General features: G+C 39.9%; 1 protein-coding gene across 1 annotated transcript; it reads right to left on the reverse strand.

Annotated features, from left to right (window-relative positions):
- Nucleotides 1-574: 574 nt before the first annotated feature.
- ACRALDRAFT_2018026 (uncharacterized protein) lies at nt 575-23,937 on the reverse strand (the record flags this gene model as incomplete). Its single annotated transcript, XM_071019917.1, has 7 exons — nt 575-587; nt 9,130-9,169; nt 11,859-11,926; nt 11,996-12,024; nt 12,063-12,491; nt 15,908-15,935; nt 23,918-23,937. 7 exons carry the CDS (start codon nt 23,935-23,937, stop codon nt 575-577), a joined length of 627 nt encoding a protein of 208 aa, XP_070878224.1.

The following is a 23,937-nucleotide window of genomic DNA, read 5'->3' on the forward strand; positions in this document are numbered from 1 at the left end:
TTTATAACCTTAACTCCCCACACAAAATATAGGAAAGGCTTAAAGAATTATATAAGGCTAAAGGCTTCCAGGCTAATTACGAGGTCCTCTATTCACTATTTAACCTTATAGTATCTAACTTCTCTAAGTTAGAAAACCTTCTATATAAGGTATAGGAAAAGATAGTAGAACTATAGACCCGTAATATAAAACTAGTAGATAAGGTTATTTTTACTTAGATATTAAATAGCCTTAATAATAGATATAATCTTTATTATTATTATTATTATTATTATTATTATTCTCTTACTCCGCTATCCTAACTAGTCTAGGAGCCCGGCTTAGGCTATGCGGTCCTTCTTAGATGGTTATAGGGGGGAAAAACCCGTTCGGGTAGAAAAACCCCTGTACTCTCCTTGTTAGGATCGGTGCCGTAACAGGGCCTCGACGGCCCCGGTAGTGGCTTAATACGTATCTGGATCACACCTCTAGTCTAGTGGCTAACAGGAAGGTAGCAGGCTAGGGGTTTCGAGTTAGCCTAGGGACGCGGCACCCTATATAGGGGGCCGAAAGAGGTCCGTGGCGGCTCCGCGCTCTAGGAATCCTCCCTATATCAGGGTGGCCGGTTTATTTACACCTTCCTTTTAGGCGGGGGATTTAGTAGGGGCTCCTGCCTTTATTATATATGCCTGCCGAATTCGGTAGCTTCCTATAGTTATAGTTAGGTTAATAGAAAATTTTAAGGGCCTCCGCCCTTTTTTTTATTTTCCCTCCTTTAACCCTCCTATCGCGATATCGTAGGTTTCCTATTAAGCCGCCTGCCCCCCTATTCCTACCTCTATTCCCGGCTCCATGCCGTAGTTACTAATAAAGCGTTTAATAAGTCGTGGATAGGCCGGGTTACTATTTTCCGTTTTCTTACGGTAGCGTTAATTTATAAGTGGTAGCGTAGTAATGCGGGTAAGGAGTTAGCGGTTTTAGGGCGGGCTAATAGGATAGGCTATAGTTAGTTAAAGTAATAGTTAAAATAATTAATAGCCCGGAGTCTTTAATATAAGTTTAAGGGGGTGCTATAAGGGGGCGTGTTAGATCTAAGCTTAGTGTTAATAGCTTCCTAGATACCGCCTAAGAAAAAATAACCTAAGAAAAAGGGTAATTCCCGCTATTACGACGCTAGAGCCGCGCGAGTGCTACTATGGGTTTTCCTAGAGGTGCCCTTAGGGTACCGGAGGGATACCGCTAGGTGGCCGTCTCTGACTTTAAGTAGATGCCTTAGATATACTAAACGCCTTAGGGGCGAAAAACCCGAAGACGTGGAAGTATATACTAATACTACTAGAAAGGGCGTAGCTTATTATTAGTATACTAATAGTCGGCGGACTTATAAGGATATAAGTCGGTCTTATAGTAGTATCGTAGTAGTGCCGGGGCGGTAATAGCGGGTTCTAATATCTAGAATAGGTTTTAGCTATAGCTTTAAAGCACTAATAGCGCGTCCTTAAGCGTTATCGAGAGTATATAGCGGCTATTAGTAAGGGCGGTAATAGAGTAGTTATAAGTTAAGGCCCTAGGGGTGCTAAGGCTATACCGCGCTAACCTAGAATAGGCTTAGGGTCGACTCACGGCGGCGGTGGTATCCTTTAAGCGCGCCGCTAGGCGTGCTCGCCCCGCTAGCCGCCGCCGCGGTAGCGATACTATACTAGCTAGCCTAGAGCGTTAATTAAATCGGTTAAAGGGAATAATCGCTATTCTATTAAAGGTGGCTATATATATCCCTACGGTCCCTTTATAGTAGAGTAAAGCTAATATAGCAGGATAGGGTCGTGAATATAACGCTAATAGCGATAATACTACTAAGAGTAAGAGTAAAGAGGAGGGTGCCGGAAATAAGGCTAAGTAGAGAGTAGAGGCCGCTAAGGTATATCCTTTTAGTACCGCCGGGTCCCCGGTATATAAGGCCCCTAAGTAAATATAAAAGTCTAGGTTAGATGCTATCTCTATTTCGTGTCCTCTATACCGGGCCGGTCCCGCTACGGGGTCTTTAAGGTATAGTTTATTATAATCTCTAGAGCGAGACGGAAATCGTTTAAACGGCTAAGGCGTAGGAACTATTTTATAATTACTTTTACCTTTTCGGGGTAGTTTAGGGCGTTAAAAAGGTCTCCCTTAGTTAAGATCGGCCTCCTTATAGCACCGTGGAGGTCCTATCGCGATTCTAAAGTAATACTATGGTATTATAGGATAATATATTTAGCTATCTCCGCCCCCCTATCGCCGTAAGGGTATTAGGCCATAACGAAGCCGGGGACCCTCGCTTTAAAAAGGAAGGCTCTAAGGCCTAGTTTCTTAGAGCGGATCTAGGTAAGGATAAAGCTTTACGGCTTTAGGAGGCCTTTATATCTCTAGAGGTCTCTTTTATATAGGTTTCGATCTAGTACCGCTATAGTATAAGTCGGGTTCCGCGTAGATCCTAAGTCCCGCCACCTTTTCTTCTACTCCTCTTAGAGGGCGGCGTCCGGGTTAAAATTATTTACCTAGTCCTAGGCGGTAAAGGATTAAGCGGGCTAGGCGAGTACTTACTAGGCGATATAGCTACGCCTCGGTGCCGCTAATACTCTCGTGGCGGCTTAGGCGCCGGCCAGGATAAGTCCCTTAGTTCCGGTATTTTAGTAGTTAAGAGCTCTCTTAGCTATAAGGCGGGTAAGATATAGGTTAAGGGGGGGGATAAACGTCTTTTTTTCTAGGATCCGGATCGGCGTGGCCCTATAGGCTCCCGTAATAGTCCTAAGGCACTTATTCTAGGCCGAGCTTAGAGCCGTAGCGAGGCTATAACAGGGTCCGTCGGTAATTCTATAAAAGGTAGGGGTATAGTAGGAGATAGCTAGGCGGATTATAGCGGTATAAAGGCGTTAGGCGTCGGCGAAGCTATAGCCTTAGCCTACCGCGGCGAGCCGGGTTAGGGCGTAGTTCTATATCGCTAGTTTACTCTAGATCTCCTTCCTATATCGTAAAAAGTTTAGTTTCCGGTCTAGCTATACGCTAAGGAACCTGGCCTCCGCTAAGGGCGGTACCGGAACGGTGCTAAGGTGGAGGGGTAACGGGGATAAGGAGTAGGATTTTATAAAGGGTATAAAGACGTATTTTAAGGGCTTAAATTAAAGGCCGCTCGCCTAGGACTAAGCTTCGTATATCCGCTAGGCGGAGGCGAGTCGGTGCCGCGTTTAGGCCTTTATACGGCTAAAGGCGATAATATTTATATTATCGGTAAAGCCGATAATAGTAGTTCTCGTAGCGTGTTTAAGTTCTTTATATAAAGTGGAAATATATAAGATAAAGAGGATTAGGGAGACCGGAGACCCTTATAGTATACCGGTATGTAGGGGCTATGGGGTTACCGTCTAGCTATTAAAAAGGAGGTGGACTATCCGGTCTTAGAGGAAGCTATTAGTTAGCTAGACGGCCTAGTCTAGGAAACCCTTACGTTTAAGGGACTTAAGAAGTCTAGCGTGGGGGATAGTATTAAAGGCCCTATATATATCTAGCTAGAGTATTATGGGGGTGCCGCCTAGGGCCTAGGCGGCCCTAACGGCTTTTATCGTATACTAGATAGCCGTCTTTATACTACGCCTAGGTCTATTCCTTATCTAGCCGTTAGGGAGTAGCTAGTATTCCTCCGCTATGGCTATAAAGCGGTCCGCTATAATACCTTTAAGTAACTTTCCGATTATATTAAGGAGGGAGATCGGTCGCTAGCCTCTAGCTATCTTATAGTCGCCTTATAGGCGGCCTTCCTTTCGGATAATCACGATAATAGCGGTATAATAGTAGCGCGGGAAGTAACTTATAGCTAAGCAGGCTAAGAGGATTATAGCTAGGATCTAATATAAGACCGGGCCGTAGGCCTTTAGGAGGCCCGTGGGGAAGCCGTCCGGGCCGGGGGCGGCCTATAGTTTAGTCCGGCGGAGGCGGCCCTAGATATCCGCCGTAATAACGGTCTAGTCTATATCCTACCTAGAGGGGTACGCCCGGCCTAGGGGCCTAGGGTCCGAGTCCCTGGGGGGGGGAAAAACTTAGCGTATAGGATATTTACTTTCTCGCTATAGGATATCGTAGGATCGCCTTAGTCGCGGCGTAGCGGGGGTATAGTAGGGGGCCTAGGCGGTTAGTATCCCTTAGTTCGGGCCTATCTTTAGAGCCTTTAAAGGAGCCCGTTATTTGCTTAGGTCGAGTAAAGGAGGTGGCGCTAATACTACCTTTTCGCCGCCGCTATAGCTTTATCGCGGCGGAGCTCGGCTTACTTATACTCTTCCTACCTATTCCGTGATTTCCTTATTATATATCGCCTATATATTCTACGGGCTTCTTAGGTTAGGGATATTAGTTTATCGGTCTATTACGGGTAAGGTAGGTGGCCGGGGGGGCCGGGTCGGTATCGCGGGGCTATCTAATCGGTAACGATAGTAAGGTTATATATTAGCTAGTCGAGGGCCTTATCGATATTAAAGGGCGTTATTAGGGGGCTTAGTTATAAGAGGATCCTAGGGGCTGCCTAATAGGTAAAAGAGGGTATAAATTCCTTTTATACCTAGTAAGGGCGGTCGGGGGGCTATAGCGGGGCCGTATCGGTAAAGCGGTCTATACTAAGGTAGATAGTCGCGGTTTAGGAGAGGTGGTCCGATCCGATAACCTTGTTATCTATACCGTTATAGCTATAGCGGAGCCCCTAAGACGCCTAGATAAGGTTAATAGTGCTTAGTCGCCGGCCTAGCCTATACTAGGTAGTTATCCCGGGGGGGGGGTAACTAGGTTAAGGTTTTAGCGGGCGGTTAGCTTAAGAAGGGTGCTAGACTTAGGATAAAATCTAGGGTAGCTAGCCTAAAGGGGATAATAGAGGTTAAAGTCTCCGAGGAGGATATAACGGCCCCGGGGTAAGGCCCCCGCGAGATCTATAGTTAGGGGGGTATACTACGGGGTAAAAGCGGATTAGTAGTTCTTAGAGTAGATTAACTAGATCGTGATAGCTTAGTTACCTACGCCGAAGGTGACCGTATAGGAGTCCTGGTAGGCTCGCTATATCTATATACTAAGGGGGTATCGTTTATAGATATAAAGCAGGGCTTTACCGCCTCCTTAGATTAGGAGGTATAGAGCCCTACTTAGGGCTTTAGGTCCCTTTATAAAGGGGTTAAGCCCTAGCTTTTAGATAGTTATTATATCGTACTCGGTATAGGCCTATAGCGGAAGCTCCGCTTAGGCCTATTTAGCCCCTATATTCTATATTAGGACACGGAGTTTTATTATTTAGAGGGGGGGGGGTTCGAGGTCGACCCGGCTAATACGGCCTCCTAGGTATCGTGTATCGGGGTCGGGTCGGTCCTATAGGGGATAAAGAAGGGCTCTAGGGGTTTAGAGGCCGGGGGGTATTCGCGGGGTCTCTTTAGCGGGCGGCCGGGGCCGCGGCGGATAGGGGCGGCCTGCGATAGGGTAGGGGAGGGGGAGGGTAAGGGATAGCGGGGGCGGGATCGCTAATACGCCGCCTCGGCCTACCTTAAGATATCGAATTCTCTTACCCGGTATTTATATACTTCCCGGGCTCTTATGGCTTCTTATTTTCTGACTTAATAGGCGTTATTAAAGGCTTCGTGGTTCCTATTATAAGCGGCGTACCTTTAGGTAGCTTTCGGGGCTAACGCTAAGCAGTTCTTAAAGCTATCCTAATAGGTGGACTCGTGTTTAGTATAATAACGGCACCGCTTCTCTGCCTTTAAGCACTAAGCGGCCCTATACCCGAATTATAAGTAGGTATAGTACTATAAGAGGTTTATATCCGGGTTATAAGGCTTATATAGGAAGCTATTATCTTCGAAAAGGAGATTATTCTACATAAGGCTTTCCGCGCCTTCCGGTATAATAGTCTCGATAAGTAGTATCGCTACCTTACCGGTGCCGTGTCGGGGGAGCCGGGTCCTTACTCGGTGTATTTTCGTATCGGGATTAAAGGTGCGTAGGGATTATAGGGGCTTATTTTCGGTTAGAGGGCCTAGGATTAAGCGGGGGATAGTTTTTACTAGGATTAGGTAGGTTCGGGTAGCTAGCTTAGCTTTAGCGCCGAAGGCCTATTCGACCTAATAGTTAGCGAAGGTAGACTATTATTACGCCCCTCCGGTAAAGGTTAGGTATATATCGCCGCTAGGTAACCTTTAAGCCGCCGCGGCGTTATCGCTGCTAGCGGCCGTGTTTATAGCTTAGATAATCTCTTTAGGTATATAGGCTAGGAGTGCCTAGTCTAGCTAGTCTTTATATTTAATAATTAGTTCTTTATAGTATTAGGCTAGAATCACTTTAGGGGGGGCTAGGTCCTATAGGGGCGTTATAGTAGGTAGCGATACGGCCACTATAGCCTAGGTTAGCTTTATTCCTTTTCGGAGTTCTTCCCTAATTATACTCTAAATAGTGGTATAAAGGTGTATAATCGGGGCTATTATAGTGCTCTGGCTATTAAGGCAGCGTAGCTTAATAAGCTCCTTTACTAGCTCCACGACCTAATTAATCGTGTTCCTATTAGCTAGTAGACTTCGGATTAATATCTCGACTTATTAGATTTTTATTCTGGGGGCCCGCGGAGCCCCCGTATTAGTCTTAGTTCGGTTACTTACGGTATTACCCTGGTTTAGGCGATAGGAGTCGAGTAGTGGTTATTATCGGTAGGGGCGGTTTATAGAATTTTTAGGTGGTAAGCCGGTCGCCACCACTCCTTTTATCGTATCCGCCCCTGCGTCCGCACTACGGCTTCTACTCGGTGCTATCGCGGCGTAGAGGAGGGAGTTAGGTTCCTTTTCTAGTTGGTTTCGTTGTTTTTACTTGAGTTGCGCGTCGGGTGGCTCGAATCCTATCCGTTTTTTTTTTTCTTATATTTTTATATTAACGAGCGGCTGAGATATAATCTTATAACTAGCTAAATAACTTAAGCCTTACGTTATAATATTTAAGAATATTCTCTTAATAGGCTTATAGGCGAGTTAATCGATGCCTCCCGTAAAGTAGAACGCTCTAATACTATATTGCTTTTAAATAAGGGATATAAAAAGTCCTCGAAACCTTAGAAAAAGACTAAGGGAAAATACTATGAGTACTATAATAAAGCTAGTTATAATACTACCGATTACTTTAAATTATACCCTAAGAAAAAACCTAGTTGGTTTAACTCTAGGGGGGGTAAATAGCAAAATGTCTCTAAAGAATAAAAGGGTAACAATACCGGATCTAAATCCGTTAATTTATTTACAAGAGATCGGCAGATTTTAAATCATCTATCGAAAGGAGACCAGTTTTTTAAAAAAGAGTAAAAGGTTATAAACCTTATATCTTAAACTCCAGACGGAGAAAATGATTTAAATAACTCCGAAGTCGTTAATATTATATAATAACGTTAACAAAGCCCTACTATTAATACCAGAGAGCCTAGTATTAATATTAATATATTTTTAAGGATATATATCCTTTACCTATCTATACAGAAAAAATATATATGATAGAAGATACAGAAGAGGTATTAAACCCGTTAATCTTCTTTATACTAACTATAATTCACTGATTTAAATATAGATCGAATAGTAGAAAGAATTCACAAAGTCTAGTTATCTTCGTGCCCTTTAGATCTTAAATAGAACTTCTATATCGATGGTAGAGCTACGTTTTATATTATATCTAATAAGGGATTATTTATTTCTGTTAAATCTACGTCCAGAATAGCTAAATAGGGACGAGTAAACAGTATTTTAATTACTTAAATTAGAGATACCCTAGTTAAATTTAAGGATACTAATAAACAGCTTCTTTTAAAAGACTGTTTATATATTCCTGAACTAGGTACTAATATTATTAGTCTTCCTGTTTTAGACACCGAAAATCTTCGGGGTCTTATAGGGAATAAAAGACTGGTAATTTTTAATAATAAGTCTTTATTCAAATATACTACTGCTTTATTATATAAAGGTCTTTACTGGACCATTATACGGGCTATACGCGTTAAAAAGTCTAAGCTATTTATATCTGATAATAAGCTTTAAAAACAAAAAAGAAGGAATCTAAAAAGAAGAGTCCTTTATTTAAGAGATACTTTATCCTCATAGCATGACCGACTAGGCCATATCAATCCTAAGGCTTTAAGCAGTTTATCACAAAATACCTTACTTCCAAAAGATATAGCTATATCTAAAGAAGAGTTATAAAAGATTAATAGCTGCTATATCTATAAAAGCGCAAAACCTATTACTTTAGCTAATACGTGCTCGGCTAATAAGAATAGGGCATATACCTATTTAGAGCGTGTTTATATGGACCTATATGGCCCTATTACACCCGCAACCTATAACCGAAAACGCTGGATCTTGTTAATTCAAGACCGATTAACTAGATATACTTGGGTTATTTTACCACCCCATAAATCTAAGGAACTTGTTACTAAGGCCGTTGCCGAATAGAAGTTATAAGTTGAAAATATATCTAAAACCACTATTAAAGAAGTGGATACGGATAGGGGAAGCGAATTCGTTAATGATTCGTTTAAGCGTTATTTTATAAGCGCTATACATCATATTAAACCCCCTTATACACACGAACCTTAAGGCTCCATTGAAAGAGCAATAGGGATTATAATCATTAAAATTAGGACTCTGTTATATCATTCAGAGCTACCTTTTTATCTCTAGGGAGAAGCAGCAACAACTGCAGGTTATATATATAACCGAACCCCTATTTCAGCTATTGGCTTTAAAACGCTATGTGAGTTAAAGAATAATAAAAAGCCTGATATTTTAAATAGTAAGGTATAGGGGTCTATAAACCATTTTATAGCTTTAAATAGGATCTGAGCTTATTTAAATACCTATCCTGATATTGGTCTTATTTACGATTGTAATAAAGACCTTAATATATTCGGTTACTCCGATTCAAGCTGGTCTGATATACCAGAAGACAGAACCTTAATAGGCGGTTATACCTGCTGCATAGAGTTAAATAATCCTTTTGATAAATTAGGCTACGAGTAGTAGGCTGTACGCGCAGAAGAGAGGAATATCAAGCAAATAGCTATTGAATTCGTAGATCCGTAGGATTACTGCTTGTCTTACTTATATGTAAAGAACTGACTTCTGGGATTTCTTCCTGCATCCGGGGCTGGCAAAAGACCCTGAAAGATTGGGTGGCGACTGTTACGTCAACAGCCTACGCGACGGTTATCACGCCACGTTATTTGATTAAGTAATAACCAAGATATCGTATTTACGATACCTAATGTATATATATAATATATATCATAAGCCAAGTATATATACACGTATAATACGTATAGTATTATAGTATAGGTTAAGCTAGTTATAAAGTAGACGTCTAGTTATATAGCTATAACCATATACTGTTTATTTTGACTTAGATATTATACTTATGATTATTATGATTATTACTTATTACGAGTATAATATCAATATATAGGAACCACGAAGATACCTTCTCGATACGTTTATTAAGGAATATTATAATTAAAAGAGTAAAACTAGTTAATAGTATCGTCGGTGCCCTGCAGGGACTTTTCTTATTCAGGTCTAGGGAGGTAAATAAAAGAAAATACAAAAAGAAACATAAAAAAAGAAACATAAAAAAAGGGTGAGGTTATTCCGACTAGGCCATTCGTTTATTCTGACTAGGGTCCTCTATTAACAGCCGTTGACACCCGCTCGCTTATGCCGCTTATACCTAGATACTTCTATATCCGCTTTAATACTCGTCGCGACGATGCCAACGATACACTCCATTTAATCGTAGCCACGATACCGACGATATACTCTATTTAATCGTAGCCACGATACCGACGATACACTTAATTTAATCGTGGGAACGATACCGGCTATACGCTTAATTAAGTATACCTATCTATATATACAAACGCAAGTCGTGGCGGCTAGCGTTAGGCATTATCAGTATTGCCCTAGTCGGAATAAACGAATGGTCTAGTCGGAATAACGTTATTCTAAAAAAAACACTAAACGCTAACGCCCCCCCTAAACTCCCCCTAGCTCGACCCTAATAACCACTGTAAGTAATCCTTATTTATTTTTATAGCCGGGTTTTTATAAAGACCGGCTAATTTCGAATTTTATTTAACTAACTAGCCTAGGCGGTAGGCGATAGTGGCTAGGTAGCGCTCCGTATTAAGGGGAGTATCGCGCCGTTTCTTCTCCACCTCCTCCTTCTCCTCCTAGCGACGACGTGCTACGGGGTTAAAGCCCTTATTATCCAAGGCGTATTTCTTTATAGCCTCGAGGGCCCGATATAACTTAGTTTAGACCCGGAAGGCCCGGCGCTTATATATATTAGCGGTGCTTTTTATAAGGATATTAGGCCGACTTATAGACATTTAGTCGTTTAGACTATTGCCGCCCCGTGTAGCCGCTACTAATATCTTTTATAGCTTCTTAGCTAGCTGCTCTGCCCGTAACGAAATCTATATATCCAGTTGGTAACCTTAGGAGCGGTTAAAGTAAAGGAGATTATCGCTATATAAACGTACTAACTCGTAGTCACCGCTATTACTATTATAGTAGTAATAGTACTTATTAGGGGTACGGTTAGTCCGACTAGGGCACTTGGTTATTCCCACTAGGGCAGTACTGATAACACCCCACGCTAGCCGTTATAACTGCTTTTTGTACCTAGATACTTATAGACACGTATTAAGCGTATCGTCGTTACGATGAATTGAGCGTTACTACGATTAATTAAGTGTATCGTTACTACGATTAATTAAGTGTATCGTTACTACGATTAATTAAATGTATCGTTAGTATCGTTGGGACCGTCGCTACGATTAATTAAGTGTATCGTCGGTCTCGTCTCTACGATTAATTGAGTATATCGTCGGGACCGTCGCTACGATCGATTAAGCGTATCGTTATTACGATTAATTAAGTGTATCGTCGGTATCGCCTCTACGATTAATTGAGTGTATCGTCGGGACTATCGCTACGATTAATTAAGCGTATCGTTGTTGCGATTACTTGAGTGTATCGTTAGGACCGTCGCTACGATTAATTAAGCGTATCGTCGTTGCGATTAATTGAGTGTATCGTCGTTGCGATTAATTAAGTCTATGGTCGGTATCGTCTCGATTAATTAAGTGTATCGTCGTTGCGATTAATTAAGCGGATATCTTATAGTATATAAAAGTATCTGGGTATAAGCGGAACGCGCGGGCGGGTATTACCGGCTATTAACATAGGACCCTGGTCGGAATAACTAAGTGCCCTAGTCGGACTAATCGTACCCTTTATTAGGAGTACCGGTATTTATACGCCCCCTGTTCGGTATTTGCTGTCCACTTAACCCCAAACAAGAAGGTAACGCGAGCACGTGCATAAGCAAGATCTTAACTATAAATGTTATGTACCTGTACACGTTAGAGTAGGTAATCAGGATTACATGGTGTGTATAATAAGGTTACGTGACTAGGATATCGGGATTACGTGGTGTATAATAAGGTCACGTAACTAGGGTATTAGGATTATATAGTATATAATAAGGTTATATAACTAGGGTATTAGAATTATAAAATATAAAGGCATAATATTCCGACTATACTATTTAGATATTCCGACTATAGTTCTAATATAGGCCCACTCTTTTCCTAGTTCGGAATGCTAGACACAGCTACGGTCGCAAACCACTCTAACGCCTTTTAATACCTTGGATTAATTTAATCGTTTGAATTAATTTAATCGCTTAGATTAATTAAAGGCAGTAACTAAAATAATTAACTACTTAATTAAGACCAGCGATTCTATTTCGTATCCATTTACCACTAATTAGGGCCTTTTTTACGGAACCTAGTTCCCCGTCTCTCCTGCTGCTGCTGCTCCTGTTATTATTATTATTATTGTTATTATTGCTGTTGCTGTAATTAACGGATCTGTTCGATTAAAGCAGGTCGCAGGAGAAATAGCTCTATAACCTTTTCCACGACCTCTTCCACGACCTCTTCCACGCCCACGCCTACGCCCACGCCCACGGATATCGCCCACGGATATCACCTTATTATTATTATTATTATTATTATTGTTATTATTATTATTATTATTATTGTTGTTATTATTATGGTTATTGTTATTATTATTGTTGTTGTTATTATTGTTGTTATTATTGTTGTTATTATTATTGTTATTATTATTGTTATTATTATTGTTATTATTATTGTTATTATTATTGTTATTATTATTGTTATTGTTGTTGTTGTTATTATTATTATTGTTATTATTATTGTTATTATTATTATTGTTGTTATTATTGTTGTTGTTGTTGTTGTTATTATTATTATTATTATTATTATTATTATTATTATTATTATTATTATTATTATTATTATTATTATTATTATTATTATTATTATTATTATTATTATTATTATTATTATTATTATTATTATTATTGTTGTTGTTGTTGTTGTTATTATTATTATTATTCTAAGGTAAGGAAAATAGCTAGTAAAAGCGTAATCGCGTTATTAATTAAAGTTAATTAACGATAATCTTAGAGACCCGTTATTCCGACTATACCACTTGGTTATTCCGACTGTAGTTTATATATATAATATAGATAGAACCTTTGGAATACTAATATAGTACTTCGTAGCTATGGTCTCTAATATCCTTTAACAAGTTGATTAATTTGATTGCTCGGATTATTTGCGTTGTATTGATGGACAAGCTTATTAGTTCGATCGAAGCTAATAGCAGCAGTAATAGTAACGTATCTTCCTCTTCCACGTCCATGTGCGTCCATATCCACGCCGCCCACGCCCACGCCTACGCCCACGGCTATCTTATTCCTGTGACGAGGCAACGAACGCGCCGCCTCCTATTCCGTAGATTGACGACGTAGATTGACGACGTAGATTGACGACGTAGATTGACGACGTAGATTGACGACGTAGATTGACGACGTAGATTGACGACGTAGATCGATAAGGTAGTAGGAAGATTGGGTCTGATTGGAACTATAGTCGGAATAACTAAGTGGTATAGTCGGAATAACGGGCCTTCGGAATAACGGGCCTCTAATCTTAATAGCTTAATGGGTTAAATTAGCGATCGTAACTTTATATAGAGTCTAGGATATAAAATTTAATTAGCTAGAAAAGTGGACCCACTAGAGCTATAGTCGGAATATCTAAGTAGTATAGTCGGAATATCCTGCCTTATAATATATAATAAGGTACCTAGCTTAAGGACATTATATATTCTTAATGCCTTAGGGTTAATAAATACAGAGGCAGAAACAGTAGTGATTTAGTGGCTTAAGATATCTAGTTTTGATTATAGAGATTAAGGCTTATCGTAAGGTATACATACGTAGTATATACGGCCAAGATCTTTCTTATACACGCGGTCGCGTAACTTTCTGAAAATGGATTGAGTGGATAATAAATAGTAAACCAGGGGCGTATAAATACCGGTACTCCTTTATTAGACACCTTACTGCCGCGGCAGGGCTGTCTAATAATAGGACCGGTGGTGTTATCGCTATATAATACTAGAGAACCTAGTATACGGGCGTACCGCCTATAAGGAGCACGAAGCTCTAGGCCCGCCCTAACTATAATAACGGGACGCACTGGTATTTTAATACCGCTACCGTCGCTAAAGTCCGAGGGTTTATTACTAGACTTAGTGGGTAGAGCGAACTCCGATAATAATAACCTATCAGAGTTAGCTTCCTTATTATTAAAAACGGTGGCTTTATTAGTATTACCGCTTATAACGATATCCTGACTAGTATAGTTAAGGACGCCCTTTAGGTTACTAAGGGGCTTAAACGCACCTTATAGCGAGTAATTACGCCCTAAAGGGTAAGGGCCGGTTAACTTAATTACCGGAGTAGCTATAGTACCCGGCTTTTTAATAGTCCTGACCGGTATAGCTTACTTAGCTATAGTAGCCGCCGTACCTGGCTGCTTAATAGCTTTATCCTCTAAGGAGGAAGAAGACGATAAATCCGAGAATAAATCCGAGGATAAATCCGATAACGAGTCCGATAAAGAGTTAGATTACTACTGCTACTACTACTACTACTACTACTGCTGCTTAAGAGTAGCCGCTATAGCCGCGGCCTTAGCCTTAGCCTAAGCCGTCTTAGCGGCCCGCAGTGCCTTTTTCCTAGTAGTCTTAGGTATCTCCTTATCGATAACCTTAGGTGCCACCTTAGTGGACTTAGTGCCGACTATATCGGACTTTTTACTAGTCTTACCGGACTTTTTAGATAATTTACTAGCCGCGCCGGACTTTTTATACTTATTAGCTAAAGCTAGGGGCGCTATTATATAATAGTGGCCTGCTCTAACACTATAAGTTAGCCTAAGGTCTACACGAAGGAGACATAATACTTATAGTGGTGATAGTAATAGTGATAGTGATAATAATAATAATAATCTGCTACAATATTAGCTAAATCCTAAGCCGGCCGCGATCCTATACGTAATTAAGACGATGCACGGAACTGCGTACAGATAATGTATACCCTAACAAGGACTTTATAGGATAAGGTGATACCCTTAATATGGACGGGGATGGATAACTTACCGTTAATAGCGATGCTATTATTATTATTATAGGTAGGTAAATAGGAAAGGGTAAGGAAAAGGAAAAAATAATAAGTCAAGTTGGGTAGATAGAAAAGTCCTATATTAGAATAGTCGTATAACCTAATATAGGCCCTACTTATAGTATTCCTTCCCCTTTTACCTAGATACGACTACCTGTTACGGGATTCTATAATACGGTTATTTAGTTAATAATGGGCGCGCCTAGAGTGCTATTATAGTGCACGCGTTTACGGATAGGCTTTATTATTACGAATATTATAATGGATATCACGCCTTGTTAATTACCCGGCCTTGAGCTAGATAAGCTATAGGCTTTGCTATTGTCGATGTCACGCCCTATTATTACCCGGCCTTAGGCTAGATAAGCCGCGAGAGGACGATAAAGGAAATAGGATAAGTTCTTTTATTATTTAGGACTATAGCGTGACAGGCCTTATTCTGGAAGTGTTCTTTATATAGGCTTTTTAGGTCGCCTTAATAATAGCAGTAGTGTAAGAGGAGTGGACGAAAAGAGCCTTAGCGGACTACAAAAGCAGTAAGGGCTATGATCCACTGCCTATAAGTGCTACCACTACTAACCTAATATCTGCTTTTAGAGTTATGGTTTATTCTGACTAGAGCCCTTTGTCTGGACGGGGCCCTGGCTAGAGCGCTTAGGGCTTTATTATAGTGTAGTCGTAGTAAGGAAGATAAATAAAGAAGAACCAGGGGAGTTATGCTTTATCTAAAAGATAACTAGGCCTTTTAGTTTATAAACACTATGGTTATACTATACGAGGTAAACGGGATTAATTAGAGGAAGGTTAGGTTAGGTTAAAGGAGGACGACTAGTTTAGCTTAGGAGGATAAGGAGGGAGTTAGTGGCTCTGATAGGTAGAGCTTAGGCCGGCTTATCCGTCCCCGGGTTAGGGTGGATTAACGGATAGGCCGAACTAGTAACGGTTACCGGCTCCTGTGGATAGGAGCCTTAGATGGAGGGGCCTGATACTAGGGATATTTTATTTAAGGGTTTCGGATAGGACTTAGAGGCGTTAAGGAATATATTAAGAACCCGGAACCGGCCCTAAGGTTAACCCTAGGAATATTTAAAACCGAGTTATATTTTAGGATTATTAAGCTGGCCTAACACTTATAGTCTTAGAGCCTTAGGTTATTATATATCGATCCTGGGGAGGATAGTCACTAGTTCTTAAGTAGGCTATTTCCCGTTAAGTCCTGAGTTAAAAGGGCTTAACGAATAATCTTATAATTATTCCCCCCCAAGATTAGATTCGTGACCTGTTCTTGTTGTAGTCTTGACGACTCTCTTCACTCCTCACATAAAACCTATGACAATACTGGCCCTAATAAAATAAAGTAACTAGACGAGTGCTTATAGGGCGTTAAACTAAAGGGACTAGGAACGGTGGACTACCACGCCTACGTTTAATCTAAGATCCCGTGTTAGATTAGCCGGCGGAGCCTAATAGCTTCAAGCTACGCTGGCGAGAGGTAGGGAATCGATTTTATACACTTCTAGCTAACTACCGAAGGCCATATACGGATTATATTCTTTATAAATCGATATAGCGGCTTTATTACCTGTTATATTATAACGTCGAAGAAGGCCTCCGAGATCTATATAGTTATTACTTAATTTACCTAATAGGTTTAGCGCTATTCTAACCGCCAGGTACGGGTTTTTAGGTATAATGACAAACTAATATAATCGTATAAAATATAAGGCTTAGCTAAGGGTTTTAGTATCTAACTAGAGTCCTCTTTAACAGAGACCCCCGTATGGAATAGCGGTGCCGAAAGGTCTAGGGCTATTGTTATATCTAAATTATAAGCTATGAAACTCCACTCCCGATTACCTGATTTCTTATAGGATAAGGTCGTCCTATCTACCGCTTACGTATATAACAGAATACCTATAGAGCGGCTCGGCCAGAAGACGCCGTTTAAAGTCCTCTATTAACGTAAGCCGTAGCTAGCCCACCTTCGGGCCTACGGTTATAAGGCTTTCCCTATAACGAGGGCGGCTCTAATAAGATCTAGAAAGCTTTAAAATCGACTAGCGGCACGGGCCTATATCGGCTACCTTATAGGATACGATTAATTTAACTAACATCTACTATGTCTAGGTCTCTGACCTTAAAAGTAATCGTATCGTTCGTATACATAACGTCCTTTCTAATGAATAAGAATATTTTACTGAGAGCCTCGAAGCCCTAAAGGACGATTTACGTTAATTAACGGAAAAGTAGTTAATGGATATTATTAATCAGATCCACCTACTAGATACTTACGTAATTAAATACGGCGAGCCGTCGTTACCCGGAATATATATAATAGCATACTTCGAGCCTATTCTCTTATTAAGTAGCGAGGTTAATAAACCTCTCCTAAGGGCTACACCTACCGGCCTTAAGGCTCGGGTGGTAGAACGGTTCATAGATCCCGAGAGGCCGGAACAGTAAGAGGAGCTTATTATCACAGGCATAATTCATCGAAGTCAGGGATAGCCTGGATAGGAGGAAATGATATGTCTTGATGGTTATAAAGGGGATTGGATAAGGGCATAGCGTACGGAGATAGACAGTTAAGTCGGCTCCGGGACTAGTACTATCCGGACCGACCTAGTATAGTGTGATAGGGAGGATTATCGATAAATAGGTCGTGGTTCTAGAAATTGTTTCGAGGGGATTCTCTAAGCTTCCCGGGGAAAAGGCTCTAGTTATCTATAAAAGGGATAGGTAAAGCTAAACTCCTAACTTAGAGATTTAGCAAATAATTTAACTCTTAATTCGACCTATTAGTATATATTACCCTTTTAATTATCTTATAACGTCCCTTTACTCTTAATATAAAAACCCTTAATATATTATTCACTAAACTATTCTAATAGGTAGAATAACCGTTAAGAGTTATTAGTATAATTCACCTTTACTAGTTAGCTAATAAATAACTATACCTCCTCGCACACGCTTTAGTACCACTCCTCCCCAGGATAAAGATCACGAATCGGTTTATAAGTATACGCTATCTCCTGGCCCGGGAAGCGACACCACTATACCTCCACCTAAGGAATAGAAGCCTGTTATTCCGCAGGGTCCTTTAGAGGTATAGCCAGAACCGTCTCTAGCACCCTAACATAAGCCTCTTATAGTCACTTAGCGTAAAACACCCGCGGCTCCCTTATCTAATACTATAAAGCCCTAACCCGACCCTTAGTCGAGTATATATTATAATATTAAGGAACCAAAAGATTATACGACGGATTGACGGCTTCCTAAAAAGCTAGACTTGCTTCTAAGCTACTATAAGGAATATAGAGAGTAAGAGCGTAAGTTAAAGCGGCTAAAAGCTATTTATTATAGCGAAGACCCGGACGCTACCTTACCCCCTTACTTAGCGAACCACTACTATCCCTAAGGTGGTCGCGGCGATCTATTTAAGGTAAACTTTCCTACCCTAAAATAGGACGGTAACCTTTATAGAAGAGATTAAGGAACGCTTTTACCTTGATCCAGCGAGCTTTATACCGGAGACGAAAAAGGTTTACTTTACCGCTAGCTACCTTAAGAGGAATATAAAGTCCTATTAATAAGCTTACTAGAGGAGGGCCTATAGTTCTTTAATACAAACGATATAGGCTAAGCTAAAGGCCTTCTTAACCGAGTGATTAATTAATAATAACACCCGCGAGTTATTAGTTATAAAGTAGATCTTGTCGGAACGGACCTTTTAATAACCCGGTTAGACCTATAATTAATTTCTTAATAAATTAGATTCCTTATTTAATTAGGTATCTATCCCCCTCTCCGATAAGTGGCGTATATAGTTTAGTATATCTAAAGTAAATAAACCTCTACACGATTAAACTATTACCAGAATTCTACCTAAGACCTTCTAGGAGCTAAATATCACGGCATACTAAGCTAAGGTTATGTTATTATATAAGGGTAAACCGTCCGATTAGGACCGCGGCTATTATATACTCCGTGATTAGGGTTATAAAAGGAAGCGCGGAACTAGTAATAAACCCTTACTATCCTAAGCCAGCGGTTCTTATAAAGACTCACCTACGCCCCCTGCTACTATCACCGCGGTTAATACTACTACTCCTACCTAATAGCGGGATAACCCTAATAGAACCTCGGAATTCGTAGCCCTCGGAAATATTATAAATATAAAGAGGAGGGCTATATTCGACCTTTTTACCCTTATCTACGGAATAGGCGGCCCGGCTAAAGTTCTACCTCGGCTACTAACCCTAATTAGGAGGCCGTGGCCCCTAATCGACCTACTTTAGGTTATATACAGGCCCTACCCTAGGCCTTATAGGGTTAGACCTAGGATAACGCGTAGTTAAAGTTATCCCCTCTCCCTAGTCTAGTAAGGGTAAAGCTTAATATACGACTAAACGGTAAATAGGATTATCGAGTTATAATTCTAGATAGCGCTACTAACTTTTACATTATTAATAAACGCGTAGTACCCCCTAGTAAAGTAATTACCGGACCTTCTAGGGAAGTTAGGTAATTAAATAAGGAATATATAACCTGGATACTAGGATCGATCTTATTTATAAGTCGGATTATAAATAGTTAGAATCGTACACGGATATAGTATATAGAGTTATATATTATAGATTAAGGTAAAGATAGGTTCGAGGTTATCCTCGGTATCCCCTAGTTAACTAAGTATAACCTAATAGTTGACTAAGTAAAGAAGAGTTAGACGTTTTGTATTTAGAAGGAGGAGTTAAAGTTTATAGGTTCACGGAAAGAGTTAAAGAGGACTATAAATAAGGCCAAGGTGACTACTAGGCTTATTAAGGCCTAGGTAGCGCGGGTTAGCCGTGTTTAAGCTTATATCTAGGAGGATACGACCACGCCTACTCCCCTACCTAAACTATTACCCGAACCCCCGGAGGACTCTTTACCCGCCGCCGTGCCGGAGTAGTATTATAAGTTCTTAGATATATTTAATATAGAGGAGGCCGGTAAGCTACTTAGTTATTATTAGTAGGACCATAGGATTAAGTTAGAGGAAAGGAAGACGCCCCCGTTTAGGCCGATTTATCTATTAGCGGAGGAGGAGTTAGTAGCTTTACGGGAGTACCTCTAAGGCGCCCTCGCTAAAGGTTAGATTCGTTATTCTACTAGCCCTATAGGTACTCCTATTCTTTTCATACTAATGAAGGGTAGATAGTTAAGACTATATATAGATTATCGGGGGTTAAATTAGATTACTTATAAAGACTATATATTGCTCCTATTAATATACCAGATTATAAACCGGCTTTTATTATTTAAGGTCTTTACTAAGCTAGACCTTAAGAATACCTATTATTAACTTCTTATACGACCCGGCGATAAGTAAAAGATAGCTTTTAGGACTCGCTACGGTTATTTCGAGTATATAGTTATACCCTTTAGGGTTACTAATACCCTAGCTAGTTTTTAACGGTATATTAACTAGGCCTTAAGTGGGTTAGTCGATACGATTTATATAGTTTACTTAGACGATATCTTAATCTATAATAAGGACCTTAAGGTCTATTAAGTATACGTTAAGGAGGTTTTAGGGAGGTTAAGGGAGTAGTCGATATACGCGAATCCCGAGAAGTATATATTTAAGACTTAAGAGGTGGAGTTCCTAGAGTTTATTATTAGAGTGGATAGGGTTCGTATAAATTAATCTAGGGTTAAGGCTATCCGTGATTAGTAAGAGCCGAACTCGGTAAAGAATATCTAAATCTTCCTGGGTTTTACTAGGTTTTATTACCGTTTTATTAAGAACTATTTAAAGATTATAGCGATATGATTAGACTTAACGAAAAAGAGTAGAATAAAGGGGGTATTTATATTATCTATAAAGGAGAAAGGGGCGTTTAATAAGTTATGCTAAAGGTTTTAGGAGGCTCCGGTTTTATAGTATTTCGATCCTAAGCTACCTATTCGACTAGAGCCGGAGATATCAGGGTTTACCTTAGGGGCGGTGATTAGTTAGTGTCTAGATCGGGTATAGTACCCTATCGCGTTCTTTTTAAAGAAGCTTAGAGGTGCGGAGTTAAACTACTTAACTCTAGATATAGAGTTAATAGCTATCGTTAAGGTATTCTAGTATTAAAGGCACTACCTAGCCTATAGCTAGACCCTAGTAAAGGTTCTAACGGACTACCTTAATTATCGGTACCTAATAGATCAGCTAAAGATTAAGCTATACTATACGCGATAGGTAAAGGAGCTATCGGTATTCGACTTTAAGATTAAGCACCGGCTAGGAGCTTAGAATCCGGCTAATAGTATATCATAGAAGCTATAGTATACTTTTAATTAGGCGGACCTAGACACGGAGCGTTAGAAGCCTATTAAGAGGTTTACCCGTAAATTCGTCTTAAGGGTCGTTAAGAAAGCGGGCGGAGCACCTAGGGTTTCTAAGGACTTATTACTAAGCTTAAAGGAAAAGGTGGCCGATACCTAAAAGGATAATCCATTTTATATTTCTTTATCTAAGAAGGACCGGTTATCCGACCTATGGTTAAGGGATAAGGAGGGCCTAATTCTTTTTAAAGGTCGACTGTTTATCCCGGATATATAGGGGTTAAGGAAGAGGATACGATCCTTATAGTGGTTTATTATTATATAAAGTATTCCCTTTATATCCTTTATAATACTATACTAACCACTAAAGGTTTAGCCGATATTCTATAGTTAAGAGTCTTTAATATCTACGGGTTACCGGATAGTATTATTTCGGATCGGGGTTCCTTATTTATAAGTAAGTTTTAGAGGACCCTATATAGTCTTTTAGGTATTTCCTATATAATATCTACTATACTCTATCCCTAGAATAAGAGGCAGACTAAGTATTAGAATCAGAGTATTAAATATTACCTTTATAGTTATTACTCGCGGGAGTAGACCGACTAAGTAGATAAGCTATCCCTTATATAGTTTACCTATAACACCGCGTAGTACTCGGTAATTAAGTAGACGCCCTCTATGGCGTTAATAGGCTATAACGCTTATAGCCCTAATAATATCCGGTTACCTAAGTTATTAGATATTAGGGCGGTATCCGCTAAATAACGGGTAAAGCACCTCATTACTAATCGTTAAGTAATAAAAACCTTTATTCGGAAGGCTTAAGAGTCTTATAAGAGGTTCTATAATACCGGGCGGACTTAATAGCGGTTTAAGGTAAGGGACTATGTTTTAGTCTCCTTAAAAAACATGAAGTAAAAACGGCTTAATAAAAAACTTTCAGATAAATACCTCGAGCCGTATCGTATTACCTTTGTTATTAATTATTATAGTCTCGCCTATAAGCTAGACCTCCCGTAGTCGATAAAGATTTATTGATTAGAACCCTGACAGTCTCGCGATAGTTAGGCCCCTAATCCGATAAAGGTGGATATAGAGCTACAGGAGTCGGAGGAGTATAAGATAAAGGAGATTTTGGCTTATCGGTGTAATAGGAAGAGGAGGTAGTATTTAGTTAAATAGGCGGATTATAGGTATAAGGATAATACCTAGGAGCTAAGGCGTTATATCCTAAAGGGACTTCTTTAAGAATATTATACTCGGTAAAAGGAGAGGGCTCGAAAAGTGCGGAAACTATTTTAACCCTATAGGGTCTATTGTCATTATTACTAATTGATTATAGTATAACCCCGGAGGGTCTTATTATTATTAAAATTCGTTAGAATATACCCTAAACGCCTAAAACAAAAATTATATCCGTAAATCGCATAGTATATTCATAATACCCCCCGCCTAAACTCTTATCCTACCTTACTTATTCTATTAGCCATTAGCGGCCTAATAATAATAATAAAGTCTAGTATAGTTAATATCTCTAGTCTTTAGAAAATTATAAAAGCCCTCTAGGAATTAGTTAGCCTTCCTTATCTTATTTATAACGGATCGCTTATACTATATATAATAATCTGCTAGTTTAGCACGGAGGCGGCGATTATACTTGTTTTTATTAAAACTATCGGTATTATACCACTAATTACCGGCTAGAGCCCGGCGTAGGCGTCCTTATAGGTACCCCGTATACTATAGCTCAGTATCTCTTAAACCACTAAGCTTAATAGTATTAAGTAAAAACTTCTAACAGGTCTAAGCAGCCTTAGTAGCGGTCCAGTTTAAGTATGGTTTTATTAGTAATCCGGGGCGGTTTATAGTAAGGAGGGGGCATAACTTATAGTCTTATAACCAGTATTATTACTAATAGCCTAATAGTAGAAGCACTTAGTAGACGCTATGGACTTACTTAAGTCCTGGTATAAAGAAAAGATAATAGGGCCCTCGCTATCTAGGATAATATTAAGGTACCTATAATAGCACCGCTAGCAGGGATTATCGGATTATCGCGGAGGTCGCCCCCTTTAATAACCTTTATTACCGGGTATAGATTAACGAGATCGTTACTATTAAGAGGTATAGTATGGCCGCCACCCCTATTAGCCTCCGGACTAATATCGGTAATATTTTTATTACTAAAGATATCGTTACCCGAGGAGCTCTTACCTCCACTAAGGATAAAGTCATTATTATCGTCTTCGTCGCTATTTATATAGACGATACCGTTAGCGCTACCCGATATAGTTATATCCTTATTATAGTTAACGATACCACCTTTATCGTCGGCACTATTATCACTATTATAGGTAACTAGACGTCTAACTAAAGTTTTCTAGTTAGCGGTGGATAGACTACTAGCTGAACCATTATCCGAGTCGAATACTAGGAATAGCCTCTCTAGCACTTTTTTAGCCTTACGGCCGACCGTATTAAGGGTATCTTTATTAGGGAAGGCAGAGCCCCTTGCTTTAGTAGGAGTCGTAAGTAACTCTATACCGGGTACGGCTAACCCCTTTACTTTAGTAGGCGTTTTAGTAGCCGTACCGGGTATAGTTAATCTATTATTATTATAGCACGCTTTAATAGGCGCGGTAAGGCCCCTCGCTTTAGTAGGAGTCACGGATAACTCCGTACCGGGTACGGGTAACTTATCGTTATTATTACTACCCTTATTAGCGGTCCTCTTAATAACGCCGTCTTAGATAATAACGGACTTCTTTATAATAGTGTTAAGGCCATTACCGGCCTTCCTAGGACTCTACTTATTAACGGCCGCCTTCTTTTAGGGGCTCCTGTTAGCAGAGGCGTTAGTAATGCTAACTAAGTTAACCCGTCTAGCTAGCTTCTTAGCTACACGTAATTATTTCTTCTACGAGACTATAATATTACGGGTTAACCCCGTGGAGATAATCCGGTAAAGCACCGGATCTTCTGGCTAATCAT

Source organism: Sodiomyces alcalophilus (assembly GCF_042370955.1).
Source record: "Sodiomyces alcalophilus JCM 7366 unplaced genomic scaffold ACRALscaffold_2, whole genome shotgun sequence".
Classification (NCBI taxonomy): domain Eukaryota; kingdom Fungi; phylum Ascomycota; class Sordariomycetes; order Glomerellales; family Plectosphaerellaceae; genus Sodiomyces; species Sodiomyces alcalophilus.